The 14,643-nt window shown below is 41.3% G+C and overlaps 2 protein-coding genes across 2 annotated transcripts; one reads left to right on the top strand and one right to left on the bottom strand.

Moving 5' to 3' along the window:
• Positions 1 to 995: 995 nt before the first annotated feature.
• On the bottom strand, positions 996 to 5,313 carry LOC133908588 (probable mitochondrial-processing peptidase subunit beta, mitochondrial). The gene is made up of 9 exons (XM_062350684.1): positions 4,609 to 5,313; positions 3,734 to 3,898; positions 3,505 to 3,642; positions 3,250 to 3,401; positions 3,039 to 3,147; positions 2,265 to 2,363; positions 1,584 to 1,649; positions 1,395 to 1,502; positions 996 to 1,280 (listed from the first exon to the last, which is right to left on the bottom strand). The coding sequence occupies exons 1-9, from the start codon at positions 5,167 to 5,169 to the stop codon at positions 1,155 to 1,157; spliced, it is 1,524 nt and encodes a 507-aa protein (XP_062206668.1). The 5' UTR covers positions 5,170 to 5,313; the 3' UTR covers positions 996 to 1,154.
• Positions 5,314 to 12,699: 7,386 nt separating this feature from the next.
• LOC133908587 (phospholipase A1-II 5-like) lies at positions 12,700 to 14,429 on the top strand. The gene has a single exon (XM_062350682.1). The coding sequence runs from the start codon at positions 12,836 to 12,838 to the stop codon at positions 14,210 to 14,212; it is 1,377 nt and encodes a 458-aa protein (XP_062206666.1). The 5' UTR covers positions 12,700 to 12,835; the 3' UTR covers positions 14,213 to 14,429.
• The last annotated feature ends 214 nt before the right edge of the window (positions 14,430 to 14,643 follow it).

Here is a 14,643-nt window from a genome sequence, read left to right as displayed (position 1 = left end):
TAGTGTAACGTATGATTTCTGTCCAAAGTTGACACGAAAAAAACAAACGTTAGAGTGACAGGTGTTTTTCTCGAAAATACGGCATGAGTCTTGCCGATTTTTTCGAGTTCAGCAAATATTTACAGGGAGAAAAAGGAAAAAAAAAAAAAGGAAGAAGAGTGACAGACGCTTTCTGTTGAGAATTCACACACACAAAAACGCTAGTGATGTTTTCTGTTCAGAACACACATAAAATTAGTGTCTTATCTGCCATTAAATGCAATGGCGAGGCGAACGCATCCAGATCCGGAGCTCATCACTTGTCGCTGAGTCGCTCACTGGTGCATGCTTATTCAGTTATTTGCATATCTGAGTATCAGTCCGGGCAGGTAAACAAGACGGCAGAAATCAAGTTTTCTTCTGATGTGGCGTTCTGCTCTCGTCGGTGTTTCCACTCTCCCGTGTGCTGCGGGCAGGGACATGGATCCTCTGCGATCCATATGTCAGTGATTTTCAATGGCCTGCAGTACTGCAGAGGATCCCGGTGCAGCGGTACGGGACTGGCGCTCGACTGGCTGCTCTGGGCTCTGGGCTCTGGCTGGCTCCCAGGGCCTGGTTTATCAGTGACTGCAACAGCTGTTAATACAGCTACTGAATACTGTATTACCGTATAAGAATGGCATTGCTAAAACAAATGCTAGCTGGGGTTTAAAGGTGCCAAAGTTTCATATTACGTTATTTGGAAATTTTGTAGTCAGGTCTTCTTTGGTCGGTGTTAAATTTTTACCCTTTCCAAAATCTGATGTAATTGCCTAATAGTCAAAATAATAGCTCTTTTGATCAAGTGGATTTAAGCTGAACAATCTGCTGTGCCTAGGAATCTTCATACACAGATCATCAATACTCAATAGATTCAATCTCATAACCTGTTTGGTTTTACAACTAATGCAGACTAAAATGTCTCGCCTCATATATTGATAAGCTAGGCAATTGATGTAAATTTGTAGGCACGAGGCTCCCAAAGAAAAGAAATATAATTGAAATAAATAAGTATGGTACAAAGACAAAAAAAGAAAAGAATATCTAACAAATAACTTAAATGCTTGATGCTATCTATCAACTGATAATTTCTTGGAATGACCTAGAGTTACAACAACAATATCAGAGCCGCAGCTTCAATTATTTTGTGCGTTCTGAAAGAATATTCTTCGAGTAAATTCATCATCAGAACAAGTCTCCGAGCGAAACCAAGTAAGCTCTGGCAAATTCGAGAGTGGTCCCACTGCAGCCAGAGCAATATCCTGAAAATTGTCAAACCAATCATGTGAGTGCATGAAGCTTCCGATAGTTCAAGTACTCAACTGTAATGTATTACACTGCATTAGTAGCAATGACAACAATTTTTGGAGATTTACCTTGTCAATTATGAACTCCTTGGCAGTTTCCATTATTGCAGCACAGTCAACAGCATCAATGCGTGCAAAAAGTTCTAGGAAAGGCATTGCTCGCCCATAAGTTAGCATCTGCGTGAGATGGTTGAGGGCAAATCTTATTAATCGGGAAGAGAGAAGCAGCTGTTATGGTGAATGCTTAAGATAAATTACCTGGCGACCATTATTCTCAGCAACTGCAGTGGATCCATCAACGTGAAGTAATAGAGCAGATTTCAGCTGGCATAAGATAAATGTGAGTTCTCATTTGGTACAGGTTCTACTAATGAAAACAAATACCTACATGCAACGCTTGAAGCTGCGACTGAGCCCAGAACTACAAAGCAGGCATAGTCATGCAGCTGAGCCAAGTTGCAGGTTCGTGTTTTCAGGTGGAAAACATGGTTCACACTTCAACAATATTTAGAGGAGCATATATGTTACAGCAAGCATACATTATACTTAATGCTTCTAGTTGTTCACATAATGCAATATCATAGGATCATTATGCAAAAGCTACCAGTACAATTTAAGGGAAGGGGAATGAATTTGTTTTTTGATGAACATGTTGCAATTTTTCCAAAAGAAAACATATCCACTATCATCAGTACCCCATAGGTCAGTAATGCTGCAAAGGAAAGTATGGGCTTATTAGACAAAGCTTGTATTTTACAGGGTCAAATGAACCAAACTAGAGCATTATTATTTTTTCTTTTCTGATAGCTACTGACAAAGTAGGGCCACACATGCACTTTTGCATTCTATAAATATCCAGATGGAAAAATAGATATTATCATAAACAGTAAGAAATTACAAAATATACTGAGATAGGAAGTTGAGGACAGAACCAGCTACCTGATTACGGGCACGAGCAACCTCTGTTTCTGACACTTCGAATGCAAGTCTTCTAAATTCTGCCATTATTAGCCGTGACAAGTCATGCAGGGTATCAGGCTGCAATTAAATTTCACAAATTGTAACAAAGCATTGTAGCAAGGAATATTTCCATCCAATCAATACATTTGCTCAGCTGCTGGTATAGCTGAATGGTCATTTTGAACTTGCATTGTGCAAATACAAGTGATTATCTATGATATTCATCAAATTTACAACCAGGTCCACTGCTAAGGAGGGTAGACCAAAAGTAACTCGGAGTTTATTGATCTATCTTATGTTTTAACCAGCCATTGGCTACACATACGTCATAAGTGACAGAACATCTAGAGAGTGTGTATGAGTACCGCAAAGCAATGCTTTGTTGTTGTTTGAATATGGGAGTTCCCCTCCCAGTGCCAATATCAGAGGTCCAATCCAGGTTGGCAGTGGTTCACTCACACACCTATGCCACTGGAAGACATCCAGCTTCCCTCACTGCTTGATTAGACAAATGTACCGCTGCAGATGTTGCAAGCGAACACCCACAACTGATAACTATTATATTTAGACTAATTTTATGCATTTTCATAGCTATAATTACAGGTAAAGCACCAATTAAGTTGTGAAGACAACTAGTACTAATAATGGTGACATCAAGATAAAAGGAAAAGACAGGAAATTAAATAAGCATCAATCCTATGTTCAGGCTAGTTGAACCAGAACAAACCAAGAAGATTGAGCAACAAACTTTACCGGAGCAATAGTATAAATGCCAAATATTCCTGTGTCCCGGTAGTTAGTGTTGAACGTCATCAGGCTCTCGGCTAACTTAGCGTTGCTGATACCACGAGCTAAAGCAGACCTTGCAGTTTCAATAGTCAATACGTAACATCAGCTTTAAGCAACAAATTTGGCAGAACTAGAAAGCAAATTGCTGATAAGAAAAATCAAGGGAAGTATGTACCCTGAGCAGTTCCCAACCCCAACACTCCTGTTCCAGGATCCCAATATGCTTTGGATAACCATAAGGGGAATGGAGCTAGGGTCAGTCCATGATGAACCCTTGAAAGCAATTGCAACATGCGCTAGAGGCATCTCTGTGTTTTCCACACGAACCTGCAAAGGCGAAAGATCAGTTGAGTCTAAAGAAAAGCTAAAAATCAGTTGAAATGGTCCAGCAAATTGCTACAATAAGATCTTGTATGAACTGAAACCAAACCTCTGATCCAGTAAAATTAGCCGGGTTCGCCTCAACAAGCTGATCTGCAGTAGTTGGATCAGTAGAAAATCCTGTGAACAATTCTTTCACTTGATCAACAACCTCATCATGATTGACAGCTCCAGCGGCAGATACAACCTAGATCAGACAGCACAATAAAAAAATTTACCACTTAGTTAGCTCAAAAGTAACCAGTGGCTATGAGTTCAGAATTGGCTGATAGAAATACCATTCGAGGACAGGTATAATGGGTTGAGATATACTGCTTCAAATCTCTCTTCAAGATTGATTTAATGTTCTCTTCAGGACCTAATATTGTGTCCCCTAGAGGATGGCCTTGGAACGCTGCAGCATGCAAGTGATCAAATATCACCTCTTCCATCATTCCTTGCACCTGTCTACCCATAAACACACATCATGCATCCACATTACCAATAAAGATGTTGCATTTTAACATCAAGAGCTATCCTAAACCACAACCAGCATCCTTCCTTCATCACTATTCATGGAAATATTAATGCTAAAAAGAAAACTAGCTGTCATATCATGATTAAACGTATCAATTTTTATACAGAATGCCATAGTACTTGAATGATCAAGATATCACTAAGAACTGCAGCACTTAGAAAACCAGTGTTAAAGGTAATCATCATATTGTGTACCACTACAGGCTCTACCCTACAAACAATACAACAGTTAGAGGGGTACAAATCTATTCTGACAATGCTTGAACATGCACCAAAGGCCGCAGCTTCCACATGTGTAATATAAACTCCATGCTGAAAGAGTGAAAGATAAGGAAACTCAAGCCCATCAGATGCAACATAAGAGTTACAGTAGATACCAATTGCAAGGCCAGATGAGAACTAAAAGAACATTTGCTACATCAAGATGTGGCTTCCACCTTTAGTTACCAAACAAACATCTAAAGTTTTCACCTTTACTCTGACGACAATGCTCAAGGGTCCAATTGCAATGCGACGGAATTTCGGTATCACTAGAGCTTAAGTATCACTAGAGCATGCCCCTTTAAGCTAGTAAAGCAAGGAATTTTGGTGTAGGGTAAGAAAGAGGCAGCACAGCAAAACGGTCGCAACAGCTCACCTCCTCCATCTCACGGAGGATGACGCCGCGCTCGCGCTGGATGGCCTTCTCGGGGAAACGCGGGTGCTGTAGGATGTCGCTGAGGACGTCGAGCGCCGCGGGCACGTGCCGCGCCTGCACGTCGGCGAAGAAGGTGGTCTGCTCGCGGGAGGTGTAGGCGTTGAGGCGCGCACCCATGTCCTCGATCTCTACCTCGAGTGCGTACGCGTCGGGCCGGCGCGCGGTGCCCTTGAAGGCCATGTGCTCGAGGAAGTGTGCGGTGCCGTTGGTGCCTGGAAGCTCGAACCGGCTCCCCGCGTCGACCCAGACGCCGACGGAGGCCATCCGGGTGGCGGCCGGGTAGGCCTGCGTGACGACGCGGAGGCCCGTGGGGAGCGTGGAGACGCGCGCGGCGGGGAGGCGGAGGTAGGGGGAGTGATCGGCGGCGCGGGGCACCGGCGAGGCGTGGCGGAGGAAGCGGCTGGGCGAGGGGGAGGCGGCCGGGGCGGAGCCCGAGTGGAGGAGGCGGTGGAGGTAGGGCAGGACCCGGCGCCTCGAGCGGGCGACGGCGATGGCGGCCATGTTGTATCCGACGGAATCTCCCTAGATCCTTAGCGTCGCGCCGCCGTGGGAGTGGGGAGGGAGAAGAGGGGTTTGGGTTTTCCTCTCCCGTTTATTCTTGCGGCGTGGGAAAGAAAGGGCTACCGAAAATCTGAAACCAAGAAGAGAAATATAGAAGGCTTTTATTCCGGGTCGGATCAGGACTCAGGTACAAGAACAGAATTTTATAGAATCTGGTTTAATTTGATTCTTAGTAAGATTTTATTTATATTATTTATTTTATAATTTAATAGTTAAACTAAAAAAATAAATAGATATTATCATAGAAAGAAGAGTCTTTTATAAAACCGAATCTTATAAAATTTATTTAAAAAATAACAAAATGGCAATGCAGTGGCAAACAGGGCCATAAAGCAGTCCACATCTTCCTCTTTTCTCATTCTTCTTACTTTTACATACCAAAAATTAAATGCAAATTTGATGGTCTCCCAAATACGCCCGGATAAAAGAGCTCAAGCCCCTGCCCCCCACGGATCGGCCGCTCCTACATTTTTGTGTAGTACTACTATTTAGTTTGGCTTAATTTTCCCGAAATATTTAGAACCGCCGATTTTTGTCAAAGATCTAGCTACCTCCAGATACTAATAAAAAGAAGCGGACGTGTTTGCTATATTCCTTGGTTGGTATGATTCGATTGTCACCGTAGTATTTCTAAGGTATTTCCATGGTATAGTTTATGGATTGTACGCGTGCTTTATTTTTATCATTCTAGTGGTACAATTTGCTTGCATTGGTGGTATCTATGTTCCGTAGTATATGGTTGAATTGTTTTCCGCGATTGTTTTTTATTATATTATCATATTTTAATTGTGTTCCATTCTTATCATTTAAGATTTTAAGTTTTTTATTGGGTGAATTCTTTTTCGTTTCAGACGGATCGTATTTTATTTTTACTTTTTGATCGGAGATGGATCAGAATTGAGTTTTTACAAGATAGTAGAATGAAAGCAAACCCAAATAAGAAGGAAATAGAAACGGTGGCCCATGTATGCGTACTGGCGAAGGTGTGGGCGACACTTGGTTACTTGCGCCAGGGCCACCTGGAGAGCTGCGCCGGCCCGCCACGTTCGGTGCTCAAGGAAGGATCCACCTCTTTGGACGGCAGAACCACAAGGTTGTAGGCCTTCCTCTCGGTAAACTGTATTAGTCTTATTTTTAGAAGTAAATTTTATAAGATTTTATCTAAAAAGATTTTTTAAGATTTTATTTATATCATTCATTATATGATAAAATAGTTAGACTAAAAAGAAGATAGTAGACACGTGTCATCGTACAGAAAATGATCTTTCGTAAGACATGATTCTATAGAATTTGCTTTTATCTGTGTTGTGAAACGATGAAGCCTTGCACGGCGATGCATCATGCATTCAGTCTTCTTTTTTTACTTTGATTTTCCACGTCTACATTTTCTATAAAATTATTTGTTATGATCATTGAAAGTATAGGTATTGTACAACTATGATAATCATCTTGCGGTCTTGCCACTGGTGGCCGACCTGTGAACCAAAACGTCGAATCGACTCTGCTATATATAGTGCGACAAATCCAGGTGGCGCAGTTCCCTACAAAGATAGCAACTGCATGATTGTGCTTGTATGGATCGTATTATCTAACTTGTCATTTTCAATATCTCTCTCGTGTCACTCATGTGGCAGCGTCATTTTCGAATGCACATCACCAGCACCATAGGCCTTTCCAGACTAGCTCAAGCTTATCTTGTAAGTTTATGCTAGGGCTTCAGCTCAAAAGCTCTGTTCCATCCCTGAAATCAGGAACTAAGCTTCTAGAACAAGAGTTGTTAACACTAGTTGAATGATCAGCAAGTGTCTGATTGGTCCTAAATTCGTATTATGGTTAAGACTTAAGAATATTGTAAGCTGAAGGTTAAACGGAATGGCATATGCCCCAGGTAAATCTATCTTCTACAGTAAACTCTTTCAGGAAATATGCCCCAACCATTCTTGTCGGTAGGAGGACTGCTGCGAAACAAGATTCCTCCGGGCCTCTCATCACTCGTTATCTTCCTTTGCCGATATGTAATCGTCCACCTTAGCCAGATCGCTCGTTCTCGTCCATGTATGGCCATCCAGGTCATTCCATCGCTATCCCTACTGCAAGTGTCTACTCCCACCGCAGAAATAGTCGCCAGCATGTCAGTCAGATCCAACAGGAGCTGAACAATGAATTCTTTCACCTAAAATCCGGCTAAGTCTAGAATTTACGGAAAATTCGGGCAGAGTTTACCTTTTAACTACATATTTCCTGGACAAGCAAATAATATAACATCCACATGCATATCTTATAAGCAATAATTAACCAACACAGTTCATCCTAAGAACCCAATAAGCACGACCACCCCAACCATAAGACTGTTTCAACTATGCTAAGGTTTAACTGATGGTAACTAACCAAAATAAAGTTATAGTGAAGTAGTTAGAAAGACTAATTCTATAAAGATATGTATGTTCTCAATTCGATGTTGCTACTCCCATCTCACGCATGTCACGATCACTTGATACCTAAAAAAAAAGAATAAATAAAAACACTCAGCTAATACGATATAGATTCAGAAGTACAAACGACAAAGCTATGATCCAATAGAAAATCATAATTGAATGAATTGTTTTTTATCTTTTGAAAACAAAAAGAAGTGGTAGTTTTCGTTTGAACAGTTGGCGATGGTTTCCTACAGTTATGGACCGTCTGTGGAAATAAATTTTTATAGACAGTTCCTTATGTGAACCGTCTCTAAAAATAACCATCTATTAAAAAATTCATAACTTTTTCATATCAAGTCGGATGAGAAAAAACTCTAATTGTAGCCCTTCGATAAGATCTACAACCTTGTAGCTGACATTTTTTTTATTCAAAGCCATTAGAGGTCCAAATAATTGTTTTTAGTTTCAAATAATTATTTGGACGTCTAAATAACTTCAAATGAAAAAAAAATTAACTACAAAGTTGTAGATCTTATCGAGTGCTACAATTTTTCTATAGAGTTTTATACCCATCCGACTTTGTATGAAAAAAGTTATAAATTTTTTAAGATAAACTGTCACTTATTTCTATAGACGGTTACTTACGTGAACCGCCAGTAATAATTGATGGTTATTTTTATAGACGGTTAATTATGTGAATCGCCTGTGAAAATATGTGATAATTTATCTTAAAAAATTCATAACTTTTTCATACGAAGTCGGATGAGGAAAAGCTTTATATGAAAATTGTAGCCCTCGACGAGATCTACAACTTTGTAGTTGAAAAGTTTTTAATTTGAAGTCATTTAGATACCTAAATAATCGTTTGAATTTTTGAATAAAAGATATCAAAAGAATTGCATATGCTAATATGGTCAGTAATAGTTCTATGGTGGGATGGTGAGGAGGGTTTGTGCGAGCTAAGAGATTTCGAGTTCGAGTGCTAAAAACCGTATAGCCTGCGTATTTTACTCGAAAAAACGTGTGACTTGTGACTTGTTGCGACCGTGGGAGTGCTTGATCGGTAAAAAAAATATTCGTTTAAGGAACCGCATGTAGAAATAAATTTTTCATAAACGATCCGCCTGTGAAAACCTATTTTCACAAGCGGTTTTTAAAGTAAACCGTTTATGGTAATAGATTTTCACAGGCAGACTCTTTTACGTCTATGAAAATCGTTCATTTCTACATACCTTCGATCATAGACGGGTGCGCTAAACGCCTGTAAAAATAATTTACCACCTGCCTCTAGAAATAGTTTTTTAAGTAGTGTACCGATTCTCGACTAATTCTCCTCAATTTCAATACAATCTTCTCTCGAAAATTATTTCCACCATTAGCATACCAAAAAAATTTACAAATAAAATCACTTTTACCATAAAATCTATTTTCACCATAGCATTATTTCTACTATAAAATTACGAGGTTAGAGAGGTCTCCAAACAGCCCTAAATACGTTCAGCTCCAACCAGCTTCACTATCCTGGTTGCTGATTCCTAAAGCAGGTTGATCCATTATGCAAGACAGATAACATGTCAATGCTTGCTTTTTCTTCCGGTGAATGCAATGGTCATTTTCTAGTGATCCCCGGCCTGGCGCTATATTGTTAGTGACAGCACAACGTTAGTTTTTACCCAGAAACCTCCTCGTGGAAGAATCTATGAAGCGTCAGTGGTGCCATGAGCTGCAAGATAAAATGACTAAACATGTTGAATTGAAGACACGATCGAGGGTGCATCTAAACTCTTCTGGATGCGCTGCCAGGCGGCAGAGCTGTGTGCTAGGCTCCAAACAAACACATCTTTAATCTTTGTCTGACTTGTATAGAGAGATCAATAGAAATCCCTTTGGTCTAGGGTAAGAACCAACCAGGAGAGGTAAGGTAAGGTGCAGCTTTCCGTTGGCCCACCGCATCGTCATTATCTACCATTAATTGTCGACAATCTCACCTGCTAGATCTTACTAACCCATATATGGTCTCTCCTGTAAATTTCAGGTGGGGTTCATGACGATGTGATCTCGTCAGCATCTATCAGGGAGCTGCACGTAGCAACCATATTTAAGGATTTTCTTTAGTCTATTATATTGATCATCAGGCGACTGTAATTCTCACTTCTTACAGTCGACAGCCGCCAGCGATTTTCGTCGCGATTTTGAGCTCTGGGAAGGAGGTTTTCAAAAGCTGGCCTAGTGGCAGTGACGGATAGCGCGTGGGGCGGCGAGGTGGTGTGGATGCCGTCAGCTACTAGTGACGGAGGACAGCCGTTGGGCGATGTCGGTGGCTGAGAGGCAATGAAGCGATCTAGCTACGTCGGGTTAGTACGCTGCGAGCGCTGGCCACGGATTCGGAACCGAGAGCCAGCACTGGTAACGGAGGAGGAAGTCATGGCGAGGGCGAGCATTGGGACGAAGAAGAGCATCGTCATGGGGAAAATGAATCGGGCGGAAGAAAACCAGTCGATGACAATTTGATCTAGATCCAGCGGATCAAATGCTTCCACAGTAAAGAGCGAAATTGTGGGTCGCCTTTTCATTAGTACGTCCCTATATTCAAACGCAAAAATTGATGTTATATTCAATCCCTATACAAAGCGTACATATTTTATAAGTTCAAAAGGAAAAACATACATATTTTATCAGTTCAAAAGGGAAAAAACATACACATTTTATGTGGTGTGCCTAAATACGGCTAAAATATAAAAATAGATAACATACGATACCGTATTTGTTAAAATAGATAATATATTAATATATTTATAAATTTAGTATGTATATTTGACATCTTATTTATCAAAAATTCGATTTCGGTATGTGAGACACCGAAAAAGGGTGAGCCTATCAGTTTTCAACACCTAAGATGCTGGATACAACATTGTGCACTGTATTTAACATCTCAGATATCGAAAATGGACTGCATTCGGCATCTGATATGTCGAATATGCTGCACAATGCTGTATTCAGCATATGAAGTACCAAATACGCACAGACAGCAGTGGGATGTACGGAAGAAAGCCAGAAGAATATTTGAGAGTACAAAAGTAGTCCAAAAATTCTAAAAATTTGTTTGAGCAAACTAGAGTTCACTAGCAACCCATTTTAATTAGTTTGATCAAAAAGTCTAAGCCAATATTTAATTAAAATTCTCTAAATAAGCCTACTTTTATAAATTCTAGCAATTTTTAATACCTCAAATAAATTTCCAAAAAATCTAGAAAAATTTACTAATATTCTTATCATGTGATGTACTAATTTATAAATTTTTTTCCAACCCTAGGTTATTTGGTGAAAAAGTAAGTTCATTTGTAATGTTCTATTTATATGCATTTTTATAATTTCAAATTATATTCTCTTTTTAATTCAATTTGAATAAAAATAAATTCAAACATGCACAAAATCTACAATCATTGGGTAAGTTTACTAAAAAAATCATCATAATCAATACAGCCTATCCATCCAACCAAATAGAAAATTGTTTCATCTCATCTCAAAAAACAGGGATGACCATATCCTATCCAACCTCGTCCTCCAACTAAATGCACCCTTATACATTTTTCTAGCCTTATGTATTTTTGTTTGAAGAGTTAGGAACTACGCTGACCTAAAATCTGTAAATATAATATACGCTTATCTCCTTGATCATCATGTATTATTGTTATTTTATAGGCAAATCCTTGAATATTATGCTTAAACTTAACCATGCATTCATAACAGGTTGACAAGTACTACTAAGATGGTAAAGTCAGATACTTAAGAAGCATAGAAATAAGGAATTATGAATATATATTTGCATTTATTTTTTCAAAACAGGTAATGATACGACAAGTTTTAATATATATTAATCAAATATCGAAAATGATATATTCGAAATTTAAACAACCAGAAAAGAAGTATGCAAATAGGGATGCCATCTCTCAAAGCAGAAAGAGAAGTAAGAAATGAAATACAGAGAATAGCAAGAAGAGGATTAATATTAATCTAAAAAGTTTAAGAACTATGTTATCATTAGCAGGCAACGACAAAAAAATACAACCAATTAATTAAACAGCACAATAACTGATCTTCTTGTCAGGCATCTATTAAGCCTCTCATTATATATTATGCACTTGTTTTGTCTATGTAATGATGATGCTAAGTTGATTATGATGATTTTTTATTAACTTACCACTTGATTATATGTTTTGTACATGTTTAAATTTATTTTTATTCAAATTGAATTAAAAAGAAAATATCATATGAAATGGTAAAAATATATATAAATAGAGCATTTCAAAAGAACTTACTTTTTCACCAAATAACCTAGGGTTGAAAATATTTTTATAAATTAGTACATCACATGAGAAGAATATTAGTGACTTTTTCTAGATTTTTGGAAATTTATTTGAGTCATTAAAAATTACTAGAATTTATAAAAATATGCTTATTTAGAGAATTTTAATTAAATATTGGCTCAAATTTTTTGATCAAACCAATTAAAATGAGTTACTAAGTAAACTCTAGCTTGCTTATAAAATTATTTAGAATTTTTAGATAACTTTTATACTCCTAAATAAAATCAAGAATTGAATAAAAAACATAAACACACATACTAGCTTGCTTCTAGCTTTCTTCTGTACATCATGTTTCCGTGTGTATTCGGCATCTTAGCTGCCGGCCCTATACAACGTATTCAGCATAGTTTATTTTTAACGTATGAGATGTCGAATATAGTAAATAATGTTATATTCAGCATCTCATATGTTGAAAATTACCGAGGCCATTCTTTTTCAGTACCTTGTGTACCAAATCTGGTTTCCGATAAACGAGATACCGAATGCACATGTAAAATTTATAATTACGTTAATATATTATTTTCTATTTTAATAAATATAGTGTCGTATATTATTTTTTTAATTTTGACCGCTAAATGCTGGTTCTGTATCCACAGGCTACTGTATTATGGATGCCCGCCCATACCACACCAGAAATTGTTGAAACCAAATTGTTGTTGTGGCCGTCGGTACACTCCCCGCCCGCCAACCGGTCACCCCATCTGTTCTTCGTGCGAACCATAGCCGACAGCCACCGAGTACTCAAAGCGTTACCGATCTCCCCCTCTGAGTCTTTGGCCAGTCACACTACCTAATCCTCTTCTCATCGCACCACGCGGACACATGGAAGCCAACCAGGGCGTCCTCCTGTCGAGCAACCTGGTCGGCGGCGCCAAGGGCTCCGCGGCGTGGCCGGAGCTGCTCGGCTCCGCCCACTGGGACGGCCTCCTCGACCCGCTCGACCTTACGCTCCGCCGCCTCATCCTGCTCTGCGGCGACCTCTGCCAGGTCACCTACGACTCCTTCAACTCTGACGTCCACTCTATGTACTGCGGTAGCTGCCGCTACTCCAAGTCCACGCTCTTCAGCCGCACCATGTTCCCGGCCGCCGCCGACGTCTCCGTGGCGGCCTACCTGTACGCGACCTCCGTGGCCTCATTCCCGGGGGGCATCATGGTGTTCTCGCTCTCCCGCGAGGCGTGGAGCAAGGAGTCCAACTGGATAGGCTACGTCGCCGTGTCGACCGACGCCGCTGCGGCTGCCACGGGCCGGCGCGTCATCTACGTCGCGTGGCGCGGCACCATCCGGACGCTCGAGTGGGTCGACGTGCTCAAGCCAGAGCTCGTCTCTCCCGACGCCATCCTGCCGGAGGGGGACCCGGCCCACGGCCACGCGCGCGTGATGAAGGGTTGGTACCTCGTATACACCTCCAGCGACGAGCGGTCGCCCTTCTCCAAGTACAGCGCGCGCGACCAGCTGCACGCCGCGGTGCGCGAGCTGGTGGCCAAGTACAAGAACGAGAACCTCAGCATCGTGTGCACGGGCCACAGCCTAGGCGCGTCGCTGGCCACGCTCTGCGCGTTCGACATCGCGGTGAACGGCGTGTCCAAGGTCGGCGGCGCCGACATCCCCGTCACGGCCATCGTGTTCGGGAGCCCCCAGATTGGGAACCCGGAATTCAAGAAGCGGTTCGACGAGCTGCCCAACCTGCGCGCGCTGCACGTCAGGAACAAACCCGACGTGATCCCGCTGTACCCGAGCGGCTTCCTCGGGTACGCCAACGTCGGTGACCTCCTGGTCGTGGACTCCAAGAAGTCGCCGTACGTGAAGGACAACTCCACCAACATCGGGGACTACCACAACCTGCAGGGCATCCTGCACACGGTGGCCGGCTGGAACGGGGAGGACGGCGAGTTCAAGCTCCAGGTGCACCGGAGCGTGGCGCTGGTGAACAAGTCGTCCGCGTTTCTCAAGGACGAGAACCTCGTGCCAGAGTCGTGGTGGGTGGAGAAGAACAAGGGGATGGTTATCGGAGAAACTGGGCTGTGGCAGCTCCAGCCGCCTGTCGATGAGAACCTGCCCGTCCCACCGGTCGTGACCGGGATGGTCATGGATGACGATGTCGCTGTCAGTAAAGAGCCTAAGATACCGGCGGAGGAAAAGAAGAAGAAGGGGGCCGGGACTAAGCTTTTCTCTGCATGCTTAAGAGGGGTGAATTAGTTTGTTCATAAGTTTTTCATAAGTGAATGATTGAATTATCTTGTTAGTTAACTTTGCTGTTGTGTTATTATTGGATTGTGAAAGGGTGCAGCGACGATGATGGCGTAATAGTGGTTAAGGTTCTCATACTAGAGAACGTACTTTGTGATGCTTGTGTAGTTTATGTGGTGAAATAATTCAAATGGCCCCAGCCATTCCCTTTGGCAATTGTCTCGTACACTCATGTGCCAAGCTGTTCATAGACTAGTGCAATTCATAAACTTTATCCTCTCGAGATTGTATCCGGATTCTCTAGCAATACTGAAGTCTGGAGAAAGCATATCGATCGCTGAATCTAGGCAAAGGAGAGACCCCATGCATGTAAATCCTTTCATCATGAGGCACTTTTTTTGGGAACAAATTTAGTACCTCGTCTATCTCAAGAAGCGTTT

Source organism: Phragmites australis, chromosome 2 (genome assembly GCF_958298935.1).
Source record: "Phragmites australis chromosome 2, lpPhrAust1.1, whole genome shotgun sequence".
Classification (NCBI taxonomy): Eukaryota; Viridiplantae; Streptophyta; class Magnoliopsida; order Poales; family Poaceae; genus Phragmites; species Phragmites australis.
The sequence above is the reverse complement of the archived record's forward strand: the minus strand, read 5'-3'. Positions and strand labels throughout refer to the sequence as shown.

Bases quoted from the DNA above. Each gene is read 5' to 3' on its own strand.
- LOC133908587 (XM_062350682.1), top strand. From the start codon at position 12,836: ATGGAAGCCAACCAGGGCGTCCTCCTGTCGAGCAACCTGGTCGGCGGC.
- LOC133908588 (XM_062350684.1), bottom strand. From the start codon at position 5,169: ATGGCCGCCATCGCCGTCGCCCGCTCGAGGCGCCGGGTCCTGCCCTAC. The intron at 2,364-3,038 runs GTAAAGTTTGTT...ATTTAATTGCAG, and splicing joins GCATTTATACTATTGCTCCG to CCTGATACCCTGCATGACTT. The intron at 1,650-2,264 runs GTAGCTGGTTCT...ATCTTATGCCAG, and splicing joins TTGCTCGTGCCCGTAATCAG to CTGAAATCTGCTCTATTACT.